The sequence below is a fragment of the Cryptomeria japonica genome, chromosome 10, assembly GCF_030272615.1.
Source record: "Cryptomeria japonica chromosome 10, Sugi_1.0, whole genome shotgun sequence".
Classification (NCBI taxonomy): Eukaryota; Viridiplantae; Streptophyta; class Pinopsida; order Cupressales; family Cupressaceae; genus Cryptomeria; species Cryptomeria japonica.
In genome coordinates this window covers 855,483,777-855,507,156 of record NC_081414.1, presented here as the reverse complement: position 1 = coordinate 855,507,156, position 23,380 = coordinate 855,483,777, and the positions used below count along the sequence as shown (strand labels likewise).

Sequence of the window (23,380 nt, the reverse complement as noted above, 5' to 3'; positions counted from 1 at the left end):
TTCCATCTTTTTGGTCAACTGGTGTAGACATGAGTTTCCATCACAGAATCATGGATACCAGTGTTTGGCTTATTTTGAAGAATCGACAAAGAACTTTGTTGGGGTGCATGATGGAAATTTGATTGAGAAAGGTTTTCAAGGCCAGAGCAGGGATCATGTTACATGTTATTAAATTAATGCTGGGCTATGAGTTATGACAATAGATCATAGTTATAGAGAAAAACCTGGATGTGGCTTCAATGTTGGCTGGGGTGCTGTTGGATTGGGTGGAATCAAATGGAATTTTAAGGACTATGTCTACGTCCCTTATTGGTAGCCATTTATGTGGTGGGCTGGAGATTGTTCTTGTAGATGTTGTTACAGGCCTGGGCTTCCCTCAAACTAATGGCACCTTGCAGATATATAATGCTGCTATCGTGGGTTTCTAGACACTCTTCATCACATCATACCTTCCAATGGTTGTATAGAAGGCTGGACGCTTTCTGAAATGTGCCATTGGGGTTACACTACTAATGTGATTGTCTTGGGCTTTGCCATTTTTGAAGAGTATGGCAAGGATGCAGGTCAAAACTTCTTGGAGGGTGCTTGATTTTGAAGATAATTTTTTATATTTAGTACAGTTCTCAATAGTTTATATAGAAAAGAGCTTCACATGAAAGAGTGTTTATAATACATTGCCTGCCCTATCAATGGCAGCACTGTTGTAACTTTTTCGAGTATGCCCCCAAGGCCATAATTTATCTACCTTAAGCACCAATTGTAGTATTTTCAGGGTTCATCTCTGAATTTTTTCCCTCAATAATAGGCAGGAAATATTAAATAATGACCCATCTATTGAATTTTCTGGGTAAAATGTGATTTTTTTAAACTTTTGTATTTCACCTGTCAATGGGACATTTTTGTTCATGAAACCCTGCTTATGCAAGCATTTCACAAGTTTGTGTTGTCCATATACTTTATATTGTTTTAAGATGTACAAACCTCATCATCTCTGGATTTGTACATGTGATATTCATCATGGAGTACACATGCTTTCACAAGCAAGTCAACCCATGCTATCTGTGGAGAGACGTACTGTGCTGGAGATGGATTGTGTTACCATTGCTTTTTTGCTACAACATTTTACCTAATTGATGACTGAAATTCCGTTTTCTGAATATTAAAGAACAGAACAATCTAATCATTGGTTAGGTTGGTTGGTTAGGGCCTTAGGAGTGTGGTTGGTCATTTATGGGCTATAAATCAGCTGTGGATGTTAATGTTTAGATTATAGTTGAGTGTTGAATTATTATGTTGTATCACTGATAACTGACAGCCACAATGTTTTACATAAAAAAAAGCATGTAGGCAATGTATTGGATGATAGTTGCTTGAATGTGCGATGGGTACTCAGCATGCTTGATGTCTGAGATCTCCTCAATAATTTAACGCATTGATTGAGATGATATGTGGATGTTGTTTCATTGTGAAGCAAGAGAAAGTGTCATTGTATTTGATATTTCTAGGGAAACACTACTGATTTTGAAGTTTGTTTTATGCAGGTGGCTGCCTTTCGTGCTATGGTTAATATTTTGACAAGGTATCATCTAATGATCTTGTCTTATAGATTATGTTTTTCAAAGCAAATATTTCACTTAAACAGAGTATTAATTATGTAATAAGAATGGAGTGTTTCCTTTAAACATATTGGATCAAGATTCTGTTCTTCGGCTGCTAAAATTTCAAACGATTTGTTAAACTTAGTGAAATGCAGGAGTTTTGAACCCAAAATGACACTGCTTTATTTCTTGCTTGACTTTCTTTTATTGAGGGACAGCTGTGGAGAAATTTTGATTTACTTTTTGTTAAGTTCTCTTTTAGTGTTTTTTACTTAAAACTGCAATCTTAGTCTACAAATTGATTCTACTGCAGATATATTTATGCCATACCATGTCACAAGGTTCATGTTAGTGTTTGATTAAAGCAAAGATAAAATTTGGATACAGTTCAGCAAGGAAAAAACATTCATGATTTAAATTCGCCTATTATAAATTTGAATTTAAGAAAAATTTAATTAATAAATCCACAAAATTGCCAAAATATTTTAACATTGCTAAAGAGTTTTTGTTTTTGCTTCTGGATTAGATCGTGTTTGTTTATTTGCATAAAATATGGGATCGCACTCTGTGATCCATCATCAGGATGATAGAAAAGCTTATGTAGCAGAAAGAATAAGATACTTGTAGATCTGTGGGGTATAAAAAGAGTGAGAGGAATGGCAAAAAGAATAAAAAATAATAAAAGCAATCAAAGCCACCTATGAATTAATAAGAAAAAGAGAAACAAAAAGTAAACAACAACAAAAGCTGAAGAAAAAAATGGAAGAAAATAAAGTAGAAAAAATGTGACAAAAGCAATTAACTAAAGCAAACCAAAAGAAACCAAAGAAAAACAAGGCAATAGCAAAAGGTTTGAAATCTGTTAAAAGATGCCATGACCACAGTTATAAACCATGATAAAATTATCAAACTTATATCATAAAAAACATATGAAATCACGATTGCAAAAAGGTATTATTATTATTTTTTTTTCTTGAAAAGTGACAATCAAGAGTCAAGATTTTAAAACCAAATAATAACATTTAATAACAAGTTGCTGGATTTGGATATGTTATAAAACTTTATAGTTAAAAATTTAGTTTAAATGGTTTGCACTTAGTTTACAGAGAGACTTTTGCAGATCATTTATACAGGATATCAATCTGAAGTCTATTCATGTTCAAAGTGTAATTGCTTGTTTACATGGTTTAATTATTGTAAAGAGAAATCTCAGAACTTGTAATCCGTTGTAACTGTTGATGGTAGTATTCTTAGAGCTGGTGCTTTAAGAATTTCTGAGTTGGTGCTTCGATCATTGTATTGTGGTTTTGGAAGAGTTGTGCTCTTATAAGGGTTTTGGTGAGTCCTTAGGGTTGGTGCTCTTATAAGGGGTTTGGTGACTCCTTAGGGTTGGTGCCCTTAAAGATTGTATTTGATTTTATCTGTGAGGCTGGATTAGGATAGTAGATCCTTGCTGCGTTGCTCACCGTGGTTTTTTCCCATCTTGGGTTTTCACGTCAAAACTTGTGTTGTTGTTCCATGTGTGATTGCTTGGCATTATAGTTTCAAGTTCAATTAAAAAAGCAATTTTCAAAAAGAACTTAATTGGATAAAATTTTAAGATTCATTTACTACTGATCCACCCTCTCAGTAGTAAATCTATGTTCTACAAACTCTACCTTAATATCCTTCAATTTCCGCTTCATTTAAAGCTGCATGCAACAAGAAATGGCTGTAATATATTCAACTTCTGCTGTAGACAAAGAAATTGATTCTCGTTTCTTGCTCAACCACAAAACAAGATTATTTCCTAGAAAGAATGCACGTCCAATTCTGCTGTGTCATCAACATTGCCTACTGTAAGGATGAAATTTTCACCTCGTGGATACCATAAACGAAAGTCTATGGTACCTTTTAGATACTTAAATATCCTCTTTACTGCACATACATGTGTTTCCTTTGGTGTAGCTTGAAATCTAGCCACATAGCCCACAGCTTGCATAATATTTGGATGTGTAGCTGTGACATACAATAGGCTTCTAATCATCGACCTGTACAATTTTTGATTGGCTTCTGGAGATTCGTCATCTTTGCTGAATTTGCATCCTATTACCATGGGGGTACTCATAGGATTGCAATTTCATTAATATACTTGGTTTGATAAAGAATTATTCCATTAGTAGATTGTAATATTTGCAGACCAAGAAAATAAGAAAGCTCACCAAACATGGATATTTTGAATTCTTTTTGCATGGTTGTAGCAAATTCTTTACATATCTTGTCACTGGTGCCTCCAAAAATTATGTCATGTACATAAGCAACAACAATTGACATATTATCACCATCATATTTGACATAAAGGTTGCTGTCCGCATAGCCTCTTTTGTAGCCTTGCTGCTGCAAGTACATATCAAGTCAAGAATACCAAGCTCTGGGAGATTGTTTCAGCCCATACAATGCCTTATTTAGTTTGCACACATTGTCCTGATTCTCTGAAATAATAAACCCATAAGGCTGCTCCATGTAAACTTCTTCCTCTAAATTCCCATTAAGGAAGGCTGATTTCACATCCATTTGAAAAGCTTTGAATTTCTTGAAACTTAACAAAGCTAAAAACATATGAATTGCTTCTAACTGAGCTACAATTGTAGAAGTTTCTTCAAAGTCCTTTACTTCAACTTGTGCATATCCCTTGCAGACAAATCTTGGTTAATATCTCACAATTTGGCCATTTTCATTTGATTTATTCCTAAAATCCTACTTAGGGACTTGGAACAAGTTCCCAAGTTTTATTTTTCTCAATTTGGTCCAGCTCTTTGTCCATTGCTTCTATCCAATTTTTGACCTTACTTGCTTTGTGAACACTCTTTGGTTCTATTTTGGACAGCAAGGATATATCATCAGTCTCTGAATAATCTATTATTCTCCTTGTAGCTCTTTGCCTATCACCTCTTATAATAAGATCTTCTGGATGATCTCTTTGAATAAACTTAGGTGCCATTTTTGAAGAAGCTTTTGAAGTTTGCTCTGTAGGACCATTCTGTGATATAGAAGCTGTTGATGTTTTCTCTAAAGGTGCCTTCTGTGATGACTTTTGTGCAATTGTTTGAGTTGTACCTCCTTCCACACTTTGATTATCTTCCTTAAACTCCTCTGAATTAAGATCATCTACTTCTTGTACTTGTTTAGGAAGACTTCTATATTCATCTACTTTCACGTTTGTACTTTCAACAACCTTGTGCAAGAGCTTATTTTAGCATCTATATGCTTTACTCCTGGAAGAATATCCAAGAAATATTCCTTCATCAGCTCTAGTGTCAAATTTACGAAGTTATCTTCATCTTTTTGAATATAATACGGACTACCAAATTCTTTGAAGTACTTAACAGTTGCTGGGCTACATGTCTAGAACTCATATGGAGTCTTGTTATTGTTGACTCTAAGCATAGTTGAACTACTCGCGACTCGGCTTGACTCACCAAGCCCCTGAGAAAAAAACTCGGCGAAAACTTGGGAAAAACTCGGAAAAACTCGGCAATGTAAAAACACGCTTAATTTGAATGAAAAATGCATTTTTTTTGCAAAATTTAATGAGAAGATGCATCCAATGAGTCAATAAATGATAACACTAAAGAAACAAGCTGATTCTAGATATATTTAAATGCAAAGTGTCTACAAAATCGCATCCTCATGAGAAATGCTGATGGCTGGAAGCAAAATAGTAAATAGTTTTTGTAAAACCAAAAGTAAATACAACTTCCTCTTCCCAGCTCTACCTAAAACTAGTTTCAAACTTTCATCATATTTGAAATTTCATCATTCATACTCATAGTTTCAAACTTTCAACTCTAAAATGTATAATATCAGGATTTCTTCAATGCTAATTATGTTGTTATATGGAGCTAAATTTTCCCTACTTCCATCAGCGCAGTTTCCCCCTATATTTTTCGACGGGGGTTTGGGGGCAGCGCCCCCAAGTTGGGGTCAAGGGGCATCGCCGAAGGATCCTAAAATTTGACTAAGTCTGGAAAATTGAAGAATCCTCCAAAAACTAGATTTTGCATTATAACTCTTGGAGGTCCGAAACCACTCTCAAACATCCTGACAGTATATATGGAATATAACTTAAAGTATAAGAACTTATACTGAAATGTTATATTCCATATATGAATCTTGTTGGACAGACCAAAAAACTCGGCGATTACTTGAGGGCATAGTGGGCTCTCGGCGTGGCCCTTCCAAGTGAGTTTCCCCCTTCTCAGCCCAAAACCATATCGAAAAACAAAAAATGCATGTATTTTTTACCGTTTTCGGCTGTTATGCTAATGCGGGCGAGTTTTTGCCAAAAACTCGGCAAGTTTTCCTGGCGAGTAGAAGTCATTACTAATCGCCAAGTCCAAAAACTCGCCGATTTTTTGTCACTCGCCGAGTTTTCGGTGAGTGTGCCATCTATGATATAGGTATCAGACCCTGCTACTACTTCAGTTTTCCATGGTTCTGTATCTAAATATCAGTATGTACTGCTTCTTTTCGGAAGGAATCAGGGACTTTAGACTCATTTAGCATGCTTCAAGCCAACCCTTGAACTGTTCTATTTTTTCTTTTCACAACACCTTTTTGTTGTTTTGTTCTAGATGCTGAATATTGTCTTTTTATTCCATGTCTCTTGCAGAAATTTTGGAATTAATTTGAAGTGAACTCACCTCCTTTATCCAAACGAAGCCATTTGATCTTCTTTCTCTGTTTCATTCTCAACTAAGGCTTTGAAAGCCTTAAAGTTAATCAAGAGCTTCTGATTTCTCCTTTAAAAAAGTAACCCATTTTAGTCTTGTGAAATCATCAATCAAAAGCATGAAGTATCTTTCACTTTGTTTGCTCTTTGTCCTTGTTGGTCCACAAAGATGTGTATGGATCAGCTCAAGAGGCCTTGAAGTAGATTACTCCTTTGATTTAAAGCTTGTTTGTTTTTCCAACTTACACTTGTTGCAAAATACATTTGACGGTTTTGAGGGTTTTGGAATGTCTCTCTCTGCTTCTTTGCAGCTGATTTTGAGAAGATTGTCAAAGTTTAGATGCCCTAATCTCCTATGCCACAACTAGCTTTCATGCTCTTGTGACATGCAACACTTTTCACTTTTGGTGTATTTAGGATATACAGATTATTGCTTGCTCTTAAATCCACAGTAATAGATATATCCTCTTTGTTTATCTCACACCCTTCAGAATGGGAAGTTAGAGTGTGTCCCTGATCACACAATTTGTTCACACTCAAAAGGTTATGTTTAACTGCTATTTATTTCTTTAATAAAGTTGTATGCAATTTATTTGTTCAAGTCTTCTCATGAGAATCAGTCCCATAACATTTGGTGCCACTAGGCACTTGAACATAGCTTATAAATTGGTCATTACAAGATGAGCTACCTTTTGATGTTCTTCAGATTCAATTAATTTGGTGGATCATTGACTGAAGGAAAAGAGAAGGTTGGTCACCCAAAACAAAATTGGACAACCGGTAATAAGAGGAAACAAGTTGTTATCAAGGATATAGTTCTAGAGGGGATGATTTTGTTAGTAATATTGGTGAAATAGTCACGTGACATCAAAGAAGACAGTAATAATGAGGAGGGCTAGAAGACACTGCTTTAATCGGCCTTCTCACCTTTGTTTTGTGAATGAGGTCTCATTCCTCACATGTTGTAGTTATCTAACTCTTAATATAGAATTTTTAAAAGCAAGTTGAATGAATCTATTACTTCTAAGAGGGAAGTTATTCCAATCTATGTTGCTCTACAAGATAGTAAAAATGTATATTGTACTTTCTACCATTTCTACAAAGTATGAAACTCATTAAATACGTTGTGCTTGATATTGCAAAGATTGTGAAGATGTAGATTTAGTTGTCTAGCACTATAATCCTCCTTTGGTGTTGAGAGAAGTAAACTTGCATAGTGAAATTTGTGAAGGGCCATTTGGAGTTTTTATTGTATGTTTTTTGAACTTTAAGAAGCTAGGAAGAAACCCTCAAAATTTCCAATAATAGCTACTTGCAATGGCTCATAATGCCATTGCTTTGCATGAGCATAATATGTTTAAGGCTCTGCATTCTACCAAGTTTATATAGGAGCATCTCAGGGTTTGAAAAATCTTTCGTCATCCAAAACCAAGTTTTCTCTCTTTCTTGTGTTTTGTCTGATTTCTGCAAGTTGTTGAAGATTCAGTTAAGAGTTTGAATTTATTTTGCTCACTATAGTAAATCACTGGTTTCAGTAGGCAGTGAAAGCATAACCATTGTGGCAAATATGTTGAGTTTATTTGCTTTCCATATGGTGACATATCTGGTTTCAGCAGGCGGTGAAAGTGTAATTACCGTGGTGAATTCATCTCTACCACTGCAGAAGTACAAGCACCCCTTGGTGAAAGTGCAAACTCTTTTCTGTCAAAGCTGGTCATTCTGTCAAAGCTGCTCATTTTCTCATGGTGTCTAGTGACGTTACCCCCCAAAACCTTGCATAAATCTATACCTGCCAGGAGAGGGTTGAATTTTACTTGACAAATTTTCATGATTTTCACTCCTAGGTCTTACATTAGGCAAACTTGGAATTCAGGACCCTAGGCATTGTGCTTGCAGTTCCTGACGGAAGTACAAGCAAACCTTCCACTACTTACTTGATACTCACCCGCATGACACCCTGCGCTTCTAGCAACTTGACAATTTTGACAACATGACAAACTTAGGAACTTACCTCAATCCTGACATTCACACAACATTCCTTCTCTCACTAGCAAAGGCTAACAACTACGACCACTACCAGGTGAAGACAACAACCTAACTAAGACACCTAAGCAAAAAGTGGGGGTACCAATTTGCAATTGGCGATGTGTGAAAACGTCACAACAGATGGCCTAAGGGGTTGTGAATTAATCTTGTAACCATTTTTGAGCACTAAAGTAGAGCATAAATACTTTTGTTGGAGTTTTAATCTGTTAAGGGTTTCTCAATGGTGCCTTGGTATCTGATATGTTGTTTCTTGTTCTATCTATTTTGCTGATTTTTTTTTACTCAGTTTGATCTCAAGTTCGAAGGCTAATATATCTGTAGTTGGTGATCTTGCTGTGGAATATCTTTGCTAATTTATGGATCGGTGGCTCCAAGAATGCATTGCAACAAGTTTGAATAAGGCAGTGCAATAATGTGTAGCAATTGGTTTGTCATGAAAGAGAATAGTAGGCTGATGAACAGTTCAAACTCTGTGGTATCACTTGAGTGTGAATTCTTCCCTTGGAGATAGTGTGGCATCGTAGTGCATCCTTAAGCAAATACTTTACATTCTGGAGTGGCATGGGAATCCAATTATTTGAATTGTTTAGTGGAAATCTTTGTGCCCCTTTTGTCCATTGCATGTTTAGTAAGCAGGAGTTTGTCTGAAGAATGCTGTCAATGGAATTAAATACTTGTTGGGACATCGGAATTCTTACCTTGGAGGTGTGGCATCATAGTGCATCCTTAAACAAATACTTTACATTCTGGAGTGGCATGGGAATCCAATTATTTGAATTGTTTAGTGGAAATCTGTGTCCTGTTCTCCATTGCATGTTTAGTAAGGATGGGTTTGTCTGAAGAATGCCGTCAATGGAATTAAATACTTGTTGGGACATCAGGGCTAACCTAAGCCTGTTTGGAAAATTTAGCTGATGCTGAACAATGAGAAAGCTTAGGGAGACCAGGGATTAGGGATAGAAGTTTTGAGTACATTTTGTACATGGGAGATTGTCCCATTCTATGGGAATTATGTAATGGACTTGCTAAAATCTAACATCTAGATATAGCAGTAATGTGGGAACCAAAATGGCAGTGCTAATTGAAGATCTTTAACCCATGGAGCAGTGTGAATTACGGGGGGTTCGATAGGAAGTCTATAGCTGGTCAATAGGTTGTGAGAATGTTCTAGGGCTTCAAGGCCACAATATACAACCAATCAGCTTGATATAATTTTGATGATCAATAAACATATCATTTATTAGCATCATTGTGTCTCTATTGTATTGAATGAGGTTCTTTGTTTGTAATTTCTATTGTGTGAGTGGATTTTTGTGTCAAGTCAGTGGGTTTGGAGAATCACTTAATTGGCACTTACATACTTGACTGCATCATGGATTAGTTCAAATACCAACATTTGATTTTGCAGTCTACTTTTTTTTGAACAATATTACTTGATAAATGTTAACTTTCTAAATCCTTGTATTAATTATTTTCCTAATGTTATTTGTAAATTACCTATAACAGATGAAACCATTTCATCGACAACTCTAAAAGATCTCACGTAAAGATAGAGTTACAGTTACTGTTTCGACTTTGGGAAAAGGACAAAATAGCTAGGCATCCCACTTGGAATCTTTTATTTGCAGGTTGTTGGACACATGTAAGGCGTTGTTAGTGCATGTATGATAGTCATGACAAATGTCATAGGTTATCATGGGTCACAATGAGTGCAGTGCATTTTTGATAGATGACTACTATATTGGTCCAGTTTGGTGAGATGCCTTATGACAACTGTAAGAGCATTCGTTATTTTGGGCTACATGCATGATTTCAAGATGGCGGGTTGTTGGAATTTAAAAATGGTATTTTGGATCCTTGTTTTTGTTGGAATCCAAGAACACTGAGGGGGGGGGGGTGAATCAGTGTTCTACTGGAATGATCAATTTTAACCTTATTAAAACATGCATTCACCAACCGGTATATCGGTACATATAAGATTGAAAGAAGTAAAGCAATCAATAAGCCAATCACACAAATGAATACCATAACACAGAATTATACGTGGAAAACCTCAAAGAGGAAAAACCACGGTGGGATTTGTGACCCACAATATCAATCCACTGGCCATATGAAAAGATATTACAAAATATAGGGGCTTGCACTTGCAGGAAGCTTTACAGCCTAGAGCACACTGCTCATCACAAAAGAGTCTCACTGACTACAATTACTCTGAATAAGAAAACATAAAACAAAACTCATAAACTGCATCTGCTATGCTTGATAGAGTTCTGGTTCAAGCTCTGTCTGTTCCGGTTCTGTAACCCTAAACCCTTACCGGAATAACCTCTTACATAATCTTCGCATTACAATTATCTCTCATATATCTTATAACCTTACACATCTCTAATATCACAAAATGATCTAATCAACTGACCTATATACCCTTACAATCTTTCATGCCTTATGTCGGCTTACATAGATAATTACAAAAATGAATATACATGTTGGCTCAATTACATATATACATAAATATCAAAATCAATTGCCGATTGCCGAATCTTCCAAAAATGATGTCGGCCTCCAATACCATTATCTTGATGAAGTCATGTTGGCCTGCAATGCCGGTACCCAAAGAATTCCTCCTACCGGTGAAGATACTTGTTGGTGCTAGTGACGGTGAAGTGTCTGCCGGTAAACAACCAAACCAAAATATGAAGCCAGAACATGTTGCCATCAATGACAACATATTGAAACCAATCAAATGAGTGTCAATTGCCAACAATTTTGACCCATGGCAATGTTCTATAGTGGTATTTTGGGCTTCCATAAGTGTATATATTGAGGGCTTGGGATGGAGACTTGATGGTAGTTCATTTTTGTAGATTGGTGTTGTTAGATTGAAGGTTGAGGAGTGTTTACCGCTACGACTAGTAAATTAAATATAGAAAATAATAATGTACATGACAATGCATACCAGACACAACAGTAAAATATATCTTTATTCACACATGCAATTATGACAGAGAAGAAGACTAGAGATGGTCGACCAAGGATTACAACATATCCGACAATACCCTCCCCCTTCCTTGACAGTACACGACATATTTAAAGGACTCGACGATTGCCGAGAGGTACACAATCGTCAACCAACGACACATAACTACCCAAGATTGACAACCCACTCAATACAATTAATTAATACCTTGTCGGATAACAATTATTATCAAGCATAACAGTAGGCAATTTATGCCGACAACATCATCCACCCCAAAAGAAAAAGACGTCTTCCAGACGACAAGCAAACATCAAGTAATATTCGGGAAGACTAACGACAGACAGTGACTTCGACTGGACAACCCCAAATTGTAGTGTACCTGCTGAATCAAATGGGGGTTTGGAGGCAACACCCACAATGGGGGTCTGGGGGCAGCGCCCCTAGCGGGGTGAAGGGGCAGTGTACCTGCCAAATCAAATGGGGGTTTGGGGGCAGCACCCCCGCCGCCAACACCAAATTGCAACCCTCAAAACCACACGAAACTCCATGGCGCACATGATTTTTGTCATTTTTGAAGACGCCAAAAACAATGTTGATGAAGCCAAAAAAGAGCTTTAACCAATGTCTGCAACATGTCGTGAAGAAACGACCTTGCTGTATGAAACAATGGCATTGAGAGGATTGTACCATATATGACACGATGAGAACTCCACACGCAGGCTGAGGTTGATGATGTACGGCTGATTGGTGTTCTCGTATAGGATGCAACCACTGTCGTACGATGCGAAAGAAATGCTCTGGCCGTATGGTGTCGACAATAGGCTTTGTCTGTACAAGATGAAGTATCCTTCGTACGGTGTGGGCAATATGATATGTCCGTACGTGACGGAATTGACATACGACAATAACTCCTTGGAACTTCAAAATGTGCATTGGCAGTAGGGAACGATGCACTAGGTGCTGTATGGAAGGAATGCACCTGTGATACCGTACGAGATGAATGAACTTGCCATGCCGTACGGAATGAGCTGAAAGCTGTACAATATAAAGAAATGACTGTCCTGAAGTCCGTACGATTATTCCACAATTAGCTCGTATAGTTGGACGTATGGTTTTGAGGTGATTTACGTGGCAAGGAGAAGGTGGCCATACGGTGGTGATTCCCTCATAGCGGTTTGATGTCGGTACAGTGGTGATTCCCTCATGGTGGTTTGATGCCGGTATGGTGGTGATTCCCTCATGGTGGTTTGATGTCGGTACGATGGTGATTCCCTTATCGTGGTTTGATGTCCGTACGGTGATTCCCTCCTGGCAGTTTGATGTCCGTATAGTGGTAATTTCCTCATGGCAGTTTGATGTGATGTCCTCTTGGTCTTTACTTGCCTTCGTGTCTCCTTCCGTACGGACTCCTTTGTATGGGTTGAGCCTTATTCCCTTCATCCAACCTCAGACCCTACCAATGTATGATTTGTCTGTGCGGCTTTTCTGAATTTCACCTCTTACAAACTTGTGGTACGTAACTCTTCTTGGGTAGTATTCCGCAGGGCGTACAAATCCTTTTGAGGTAAATGGTGTGCTTCCAAATTCCGTACGGATTTGTTGTACGGATGATGTGCTTTCAACTTGTACAATCTTCTCTCATACAACCCCCCTATAGCATGCAGATGACGTGCTTCATTATTCCTGCAACGTTTTTTCTCCTTCTCATATGGCCTAACCCCATACAATTCCTTCGAGCCTGTTGGACTTTGCACTTCCTCAATTTCACCAATCTCTAGCATGTTACAGTCTGGGTGGAAGACTTCATAATCCTCCATCTGCTAGTGAAATAATCCATTAAGAGAACTCGTCTCATCCTCAAAGCAATCTTCCAGTTTGAGCACCACTTCATCGTTGGGTTTCATGCCTTTCCTCCCTCTGTCCATACCTAACTCTCCACCCTCAGACTCAAAGTCTGAGGGTGCCAGTTCTTCACTCACTGCTTGGTTCCTCAAGTCAATGATGTACTTCCTCCCATAACTCTCGATTGAGAGTGTGTTTCGCTTCTAGTTATGATTCGCCTTGGCAGTAACCAACCATCCCCTCTCGAGGAGTGCATCGTACGCCTTCTTCTGTAACCGGATGACTACAAAGTCCAAGAAAATTTTGTGTCCCAATCATTACTTTTTGTGCCATCAATGTTCCCAACGGTTGGATGTTGTGGTCGACACCTACCAAGTGGAAGCTTGGCGGCCAAAGATTCGGCTTCCCGAGACATTTCCACGTGTGTTTTGGTAGTACGTTTACTCCCGAGCCTCCATCGACAATGGTGTTTGTCAACTTCTTCCCCATTATTTCTATCTCGACGACCGCCGGCTTCCTCCCGATGCTCATCATCAACAACATTGGATCACTAGACTCATTCCCTTCGGGTGATGGTTGTCCCGTCAGTTCCTCCTCATGTGGCTTACATTGTTTCTGGATGACTATGTCGTCACTGACTGTATTGGCAATTGCCATTCTCAGTTGCGACATAGTTTGAAGAAGGTCTATCACCTTGATGGGTACGGTTGTTTGTAGCACCTGCCGAACTATGTTCTTCTCTGACTCCCGCAATGACATACTTGTAGTTCCATTGGAAGTTACTCGTTCCTTCGCCAACACTTGTTCTACTTCGTCTTGTTCCTTTTTCGTACCAGAGTTTGAATACATCGCCTTCTTTGTTTGTGTTCTTGTGATTGCTAAAACTGCGTCCTCTTGTTCCTCCACGTCTAGCATATTAACACCCTTCTGATTTGGGCAGATGGTGTCTTCATGGTCACTTGGTCCACACCATTTGCACAATAATTGTATGTTGTTTTTCTTGTTATGGCAGTCTCTCGCAAAGTGTCCCCATTCACTACATTGTTGACATTGTATGATAGGACGTCCTCTGGAGTCGTACTGTATTTGGCTTCGCCCTTGTTGATTTCCATAACCACTTGGCAATACATTCTGTGATTTCGATGGGCTGGACTTTCCCCGTGTGAAGAGTACTTGTGTACTTCTCATTTTCAAATTGTACGAGCTCTCCTTGATTGAATGCCCCAACACTTGGCAAATTTCACAAAACATATATCTAGGACAATTACCTTTCGTGTGCCCCTCCCTTTTGCACTCAATACACCATAGTTCATTACCTTATTTGTTGGTTCCTTTCTCAGCCTTCAATTCTTTCATCATTCTCAACATATCCTGTCGAAGGGCTCGTACGGTTTTGGATTCTTCATCACTGCTACCTTTGGTGCTCTCATCATCATCGGTCTTCCTCTTCTCTCAGGAGGAGGTTTTATTTTCACGCTCGATGTCCATCGCTCGATTGTACGCATCGGCGTATGAAGACGGAGGCACTACTTTCATCTTCTTGCGCAGTGAGGGTATCAATCCCTCCGTGAACCACCTATTCTGTAACCCATCGGTTGGCTGGTTTTCCATCTTGTTCAATAGTTCTTTGAGCCTACGGTTGTAAGCGCGTACACTCTCATTTTTCCCTTGCTTAGTATTATAGATTTCGGCCACTATCTCATTATCATCCCTCAAGAGTTTGAATTCCTCTTGGATTCCCTCTTCAGATCACTCCATCTCGTCTTGTGCTGGGTGTTGAGGTTTGTGTACCAGTCAATTGCGATCCCTCGAAGGGTGGCAGGAAATGCCTTCAGCCAGTAGTCCCTATCATCTTGGCCATTTGCCTCCCAAATGGTATACCTATTTTGCAATGCCGTACCGGGTGCTCCGACCCGTCTCTCGTGAACTTCGACAGTTTTCGCTTCTCCTGGGTATTCAACATTGTTTCCACTCAGAAGGTACTTGTGTATTCGCCTTGTGTGCCGGACCTAGGTGGATTGTTTTGACCGCTACGTTCCGGTGCTTTCCCTACACTCTCAGCCACGCAGGCGTCCTCTACACATCCACCTTCAGTGTCCCCAACACTTCGAGTACTTCCAGGTGTGTTGGACCTGAGTGAACTGTTTCAACCGCTACGTTCCAGTGCTTTCCTTGCACTCTTAGACACGTGCGTGTCCTCTATATGTCCACCTCCAACGTCCCAACACTCCGAGTACTTACAGGCTTTGACTCGTTTCTGTGCTCCCTCTGGCTGAGGGCCGACGGATCACCTAATCGCTTGGTCTTGACCACCTTGTTGCCTCTTCTCACTTTTGATGGGATCTATGGACATGAATCACTTAAGGCTGACTCGATTTCTTTTAAGGCAACAACGCCAAAATGTTTACTGCTACAACTGGTAATAAACTAAATATAGAAAATAATAATGTACATGACAATGCATACTAGACACGACAGTAAAATATATCTTTATTCACACATGCAATTATGACAGAGAAGAAGACCAGAGATGGTCGGCCAAGGATTACAAGTGATCGGACAATACCCTCACCCTTTCTTGACAGTACACGACATATTTAAAGGACCCGACGGTTGCCGAGAGGTACACAACCGTCAACCAACTGACACATAACTACCCGAGACTGACAACCCATTCAATACAATTAATTAATACCTTGTCAGTAACAAATGTTATCAAGCATAACAAAAGGCAATTTATGCCGACAACAAGGAGAAGGAATGAAGGATTGTATGTAATCTTTATTTCATGAAAATAATACAAGCATTGGTCTCTCTTCTTGGTGGAGTTTTTTCCTGAAAGGGTTTCTCCATGTGAATCCCGTGTTGTGAGATGTTCTTCTTGTGTTGCTAATTTATGCTTCCTTATTGCTTCCATCCTATGATGAAGTAATGGTCATTTCCATGATGTTTTATTTTTATCCTAAATAATTTTATTAAGCATGTTAAAGTGGTGGTTTTTGCATAACAAAGAAGATGCATATCTCCATGGTTTCTATATTAAGACAACTTAATTTTCAGATTTGCATACAATCACAGATTTTCATTGTGTATAGTCTAAGCATTGAATCCATCAATACTTTTATTGGATTAGAGATTTCTAACAATTTTCAGCACTTTCCCAACAATAAACAAGGAGGGTATAGTGATATTTTCGAAGAAGGTTTGTGTTGTGAGTTGGAAGATTATTACACATGCTTCCATGTGCAACTTTCTTGGAAGTCTTAACTTACCTCAAACCCAAAATAATAAAGTTTCTTGTACGAACAAGAGTTGATCTTGTTGGAGGCCAGGGTGACTGAATTAGAGTTGAATCTAACAAAGATCTATATAAGGGTAAACTATAGAAGCTGTGCAAACTGTGAAACTTTCTAGAGGAGGAAATTGTAGTGGAGTGCCATCTAAAGCAATACATTCAGTAATTTTGTCCACTGAGAGCTAAAGTGAAGCCACTGACAACCATTGAGGCAGTGTCATCACATTCAAAGTCAGCTAGTCGGTTGTAGCTCTAGGGACATATTCTTCTTCTACTTGTTTATCTTGTCTTTGTTTTATCTTTTATTGCATCAGGGTTGTCTTCCACTTCTCTTAGTGGGGGAATATTGTGAATTCTAATGTCAATACATTCTCATTAATTGATTGCATATTTTGTAGGTGACTTCATTTGTTATTGCTTAATTGTTGGTGAGGTGTTGTATCAAATTTTTTATTTATGAATGTCTGGATTGATGTTTGTGTCTTATTTTGGATAAACGATTCTGATTGTACAGTTTGCTGTCAGTGTTTGGTGCAGCTAAAAATAGTAGATTCTATTGTGGTTGTAGGTGCGATTTTCAAGCAGTCCGAGAACAATTTTTACGAGACTAGAATTATAAGAGTTTATGCTCAGATTTGGAATTCCATCTTGCAGTTATATTTAGGAGTTTTTATTTAGTATTGGTTGCAGTTTATAGAGACTATTTTTAGGTTATATATTAAAAAATTGGCATTGCTTTTAGGAATATATAGTTGCTGATATTTTTGGAAGATTGATATGTTGTCTATAAAGGGGAAAGTGATTTTCATTTAATGTAGTCTTTTGTTTCTTTTCCACATTGAAGCTTTTTAATAATTTTAAAACTACAGTGATGTTTGGCATGTTTTCAAGAATATATGCAAGCAATGGGATGTGCAACATTTTTTAATGTAGCTCATATCTTATGGATAAGCTTCTCTTGATTGAGTATGTTGACTTCGGTACTTTTTAATATGTATTTTTCTGATGGCTGCATGTAATTTGAACAATTCTTATAAGATGTTTGGCATATTTCAAATTTTTCTAAATTATGAGACCTTTTGATTGTAGGGTACAACAGGAATCATCTGATGGAGCTGAGCGAAATCGGTTTCTGGTACATTATGTTGACTATGCTTTTGATGACTTTGGTGGCCGACAACCTCCTGTGTATCCAGGCTTATCAACTGTTTGGGGAAGCTTGGCTAGGAGTAAGGTAATCTTATTGTTAACAAGGGCTGCCCATTAGTGAATAAAAAAACATTGTATTCTCCTTTACATTTTATAATTCGTGGCCGTGGAAATATTTAAGTATTCAGTGATGAGTTTGGGCTCTTGAAATTGGATACCATAATTGAAATAATGGAATTCACTAGTTATAACAACACTTATCACCATGAGCATTGGATATTATTTGTTTCTTCAATGTTCATTGTAGAACAAGATGAGTTTCTACTCTTTAGTCAAAGGGAAGTTGCTCGTAAGGGAAGTTTCTACTTGATTTTTCCTGATGAAGGTTTTATTTATGTAATTTATATTTGTTTTTGTTTTGTTTTCTTGTATGTTATTCTATCTCAAGCCAATGTTAATTCAATAATTCCTGACATTTGTTTTCCTAAGATTTGTGTTCTAGATAGTCTTCTAAGAAGACATTTTTCTTATGTAAAAACAAAATCCTTGCAGGCTCTACATTTTTTAAGCCATAACTTTATTTGTACAGTTGAAAATAAATTTAATGAGAATTTCTCATGGCTTTTGTTGTTTTGTGTTAATTATCTCATTCAAATTCTGGCTAAAAATTTGATATTTTTATGCAAGTGGTGGAGATGTGAGGAAGGAAAAGAAAGAAAGTAGTTAAATGAACTTAAGCAAAACTCCAAAGAAATCGCCAGTGCCCATGATACCCCTTAAATGTGGAAAGGGACCATTTTCAACTAAAAAAGGATTGTAAAACCATCCAAGGGAATACAAAAGAGGCTACTGTAAAAGGAGTGTAAGAAGGTTAGCAGACATAAGAGTCCCTAAATATTGTCAATTTTTGGATCTGAGGATGAGTCCAAATGGCTGACTGTAGCCTGGATGCGGCTGGTGAAAATATCCTTGGACGTTGCAGGGTTTTTTAATCCAAGGAGAGAAAAAGAAATTGGTGTCATTAGTGTGTATGAGAAATTTGAATTTCTAGGCATGTCCTTGTGAAGTGTGAGAAGTACAGGATATTGCTGTTCACCTACTATTTGTATCAGTGTAGGTTGAGGCTGCAGGATGCTTGATGCCTGTACTGAGTAAGATTGGATGGAAAAATACTGTACTCAGTTTGTAGATTTTAGGGTACTCGCATACACATTGACAAGGAAGAAGAAGTAGCACTATTTGTAACCTAGTTGATTGATTTGTGGAGGTCCCTTTGTGAGGTGAAAAAGGAAATAGAACATCTATGGAGTAAAAGCATATGGAAAAATTTGGGCATGTGTACCCATTGTTGCCTCAAATAGTCCAGTTGAATAAAAAGGCTAAAATAAATTTGTATTGTCAAAACTTGGGATTGAGGATGGAGATGAGCAAACTATTTCATATGAAATGTTTTGGCAATGAATATGCTTAATGTTTTTGAAAAATTATGGCTTGAGTAGACAAAAATAAAGGATTTTAAGTTTTAATTTTTTATTATACATCCATGCCTCCAAATCTACCAAAGTTCACATAGATATCACCAGACAAGTCAACTGGGCCAGAAAATATGCTGTTTACATAATTCTGAACACAATTAAACATAATTCTAAACACAATTCTGAACTTCTTATTGCTAGGGCCTCTGCAGATCAAATGGTTGCAAATAATTGTAATCTTGGGTCTTAAACCCTAGGATCTGTTATGATGTAATTTGTTGAATAATGCGTCACATGAGGTGGCTGCTCAAGATCTTACTATGCTGACATACATCCTGGCAATGTTTTCACATGGATTTAGGAAAATGCGATTGACCCACTAAGAATGATTTCTCTAACAACAATTGTGTTAAATATCCTCTTTCTCATTGTTAGGTATTTGTACTCTATATGTAGTCACAAATAATGTTTTAATGTTGTTGATGGGTTATTTTATGCATGTTTATTTATTGATTATGATTGAGATTTTTTGTCTGCATAAAACCAATTTTGAAGTTTTTGTGGTATTTTTAAAATTTAATTTTCTGACTGTCAAATTGTTGAAACTTGGTTTGGGCTTGCAGATCTGAGTGCAAATCAGGCTTGGCAGCTTTGACTTGTCAGTTTTGGCCAAATGCACACAAAACATAAAATCAACTCGATTTTTTTGAAATATTAAATAAAATCATTAGAAATATATTATCAATGTATATCAGCAATAGGTTACTTTATATTTATATTCTTTTTGTACTTTGTTTCTCATGACACAATAATTTGACATCTGTCGTCCTTTATAATGCCTGAACTAATTTTATCTAGAATCATTTGGAAAAATAAAGTATTGAATATGAATGATTTAGCATTATTTTGTACTGCTTCTTACCATGTTGTGATCGTAATGTATCTTTTATTATTTGTGCAGGCAAAGGGTTACCGTGTTGGCCCTGTTTATGATGATGTGCTATCTATGGCATGGGTCTTTTTAGAATTTATCGTGAAATCTATGGCATTAGAGCAAGCACGACTCTTCTATAATAGCCTTCCTGCAGGTAATATTTGATTGCTTTGGAAATTGATTGTTTGTTATTCAATGTTAATATTTGTTGAATTTTTCCATTGGATAATTGTGTCTGATTCTTATTCCTTATATTTTAATGTTCTCAGAACTAACTTTTTCTAGCATTTATCTGATTTTTGTGGATTGAAGTTTTTGTTGACTTGGTGGTCAGCACCTCCTTTGGGGTTCGTGACATGGCTTAACCGTCTCCTGTGGATTTGGGTAAGTCTGGCGTTTGTTGTGGGCGTTGATGGCTTGAGCTTTTGGCGCAACAACAAACATACCTACAATTGGTATCAGAGCCTTGGGTCATGGGTTCGAATCCCGGGAGGTCTCCTTCATTCCGTCGGTGCGGAACCCTCAGCTGGTGCTGAGGGGGAGATTGTTGACTTGGTGGTCAGCACCTCCTTTGAGGTTCGCGACATGGCTTAACTGCCTCCTGTGGATCTAGGTAAGTCTGGCGTTTGTAGTGAGCGTTGATAGCTCGAGCTTTTGGCACAACGACGAACATACCTACAGTTTTTCTCGTGGAGTTGGGGACAACTTTTAAAAAATTGATATAAAAAAAAGTCACAAGTATGAAATTATCTCAAACAAACTAGGAAGATCTGAATTTTTCAATTATTTTACATAAATAATAACTTGATCTGCATTCTATTATCAAACATCTAATGACATTGTCACTTGTCATGTGTTATCTATTTTATGTTACTTCTTTGCGAAATGAAAAGAATTCAGGGTTGTGTTAAGGTGGACCTCTCTTTTTGTATTAGGTTTATACTTTTTTGATGACCCTAGTTGCTTTTTGAGGACAAACATCTGGGGATGTCTTAGCTTCCCAAACTCTTTCCCGAAAAGGGAAAGTCCCGTATTGTTTTAGAGGGGATTCAATGGGGACTTTTTTGTTTGCATTGGCTCTCAAGACATCTGGTATGTGCCTAAATCCTTGGGGATGCATTTATGTGGAATAGTGATAATTGCATATTCTGCTTGAAATGCATGGATTTTATTTTGTGTATTGTTTTCAAACTGGCACGACTTTCTTAAGAACTTCTATCTCAACAGAAATATCATATTTGCATAGTCTATTGGTAATGCATGGATTTAAGTTTTTAGCGTAATTTGTTTGAATTTGCATGAATATCTAATGATCTCTTATGTTTAAGGATTTGAATTCCAATTTGGCTCAATCGTCCACTTCCCAACATAGGTTTTCTATTGGCAAAGTATAGTAGAAGCTGATGATGTGAATTATTGGAATGTGGTGTCATAAATCATGTCACTATGTGGTTCTCCCATAATTGTGGTGCTATAGGTTGCTAAACAAGATAAAGGTAAATAATTGATATCCTCTACAACACATTGATGATTTCAGTCGCAATAGGTTCTTCACAGTGTTCCACTGCGCTTTGAGACAGGGGGATGAGTCAGGGACGGGGGGACAAAGGGCCTAAGTTCAGGGACGGTGGGGGGACGACGATGGGGGGTGGCAGGGGGCAATTGCTGATATACATATAGTACTTGAATAATTAGTTACGGAAATTTAAAAGATGTATAAGAATTACATTTCAAATGAAACTTTTGCAAATTGTAATTAGTAAAATTGCAAATACTAAATACTAAGATTTATGATTTCCATGTTAATTTTTAATTTTAAATACTTGTAACTTTAATGCTAAATAAAATTAAAAATTGCTATTTGACAAATGAAATTGTCAAATTGGAGATTTCTATTATATTGAAAATATCATAAGGATGATTACAATGAGTAGCATGATATCAGAATAAGACTAAGTACAAAATTAGTGTGATTATGATATCAAACACTCTTTTCTCTCCGAGACATTAGATTTCCACAGTCCATAATGATAGTGGTTGTGTTTTTGGATTCAACTGTGTGAATCTAGAAACACAACTACTCTTTTCTCTCCTCTTCAGCTAGTTTGTTAAAAAAATAGAAAACCAAATGTGAGAAAATGTGGAAGGCATACATGGGGCACACATACGATTAGGGTTTTTCAATAACTCGAAAATGCAAAAAAGAATTGGTATTTAAAAAAAACACTTTTTGCCATGTTGAAGTCTCAGAGCCACTTGGAAGTCTCTGAGACTCCTAGAAGTCTCCGGGATGCTCAAGGGATGCCAAGGCATCTTAGAGACTTCCAACCATCTTGGCGGCAGTGGCAGGACGTGCCGTCCCCATCTCTAAGTCTTCGAAACGCCCCTGTCTCCGAAACGTGGGGCTTGGGGGGGGGGGGGACGTGTTTCGGTGGAACATTGGTTCTTCACTAGTTAGATTTGAGGTATGGTTAACATTAAGTGAGCTTAAAGGATGAGTATGTTTTGAAAACCATTTTTAAAGACTAGGTAGGGTTCTTTTGAATGGATGGTAATTTTGTTTGGTTTGTGCAACGCATCTGCAACTTTTGTGAGATAAATGGATGAAGAGTTATGGCATATCATTGATGAGTGTGTGATTGCTTGCTTGTATGACATTCTTGTTTTTAGCCGGATATATGAGGATCATGTTGCACATTTTCTAGAAAGTATTGTAAATTATGAAGGAGAATAAACTTTAGGTGAATGGTAAGAAATGTGAATTTGTTATGCAAAGTTTAGCTTATGGTGGGCATGATCTAGGTGATGTTGTGGTTTGTATACAATTGAAAAACTAGAGGCTATTGTGAAGCAATAGATGGAAGAAAAAACCAGTAGTGCTCTTGTGTTTGCTCTTGCCAACGCACATCTACCATTTGAATTGGAAATGGATGCAAGCAAATTTTCAATGGAGGCTGCCCTAATTCAATGAGTCAGGCGTATATGCTACCATTTGGAATTTGTCCCTGCGTATTACACCTATGATTAGAAGCTTTATGCATTTTTTCAAGTAATTAAAAGTGGAAATATTATTTGTTTGGCAAAGAGACTGTAGTGGACACATTTTTTTCCCTAGCAAACAAGAAACCTATTGTGGCAAACATGGAAACCCTAGTGGTAAACAACCATTTGTCGTGGTGAACTCCTCCTGAGCAGTGGACTCAAACGAGGAATTCAAAGGGGTTTCTATTTGTTTCCACTTCTAAGCATGGGACTGAATTTCTTGACCCTTGGGAATTGTGTAGGAGGTTACATATACAAGTGTGGGTGATTGTAGTCATGTTGGCACTAATGTTTACCTTTGGGATGGAGAG

At 37.5% G+C, this 23,380-nt stretch overlaps 1 protein-coding gene across 1 annotated transcript in view; it reads left to right on the top strand.

Annotated features, from left to right (window-relative positions):
* Positions 1–23,380, top strand: part of LOC131065183 (guanine nucleotide exchange factor SPIKE 1) — a 193,180-nt gene that overhangs the window by 104,047 nt on the left and 65,753 nt on the right. The window contains exons 18-20 of the mRNA XM_057999628.2: positions 1,542–1,579; positions 17,559–17,703; positions 20,055–20,181. Coding sequence (XP_057855611.2) covers positions 1,542–1,579; positions 17,559–17,703; positions 20,055–20,181 — 310 coding nt within the window. The remainder of the gene's footprint in view (positions 1–1,541; positions 1,580–17,558; positions 17,704–20,054; positions 20,182–23,380) is intronic.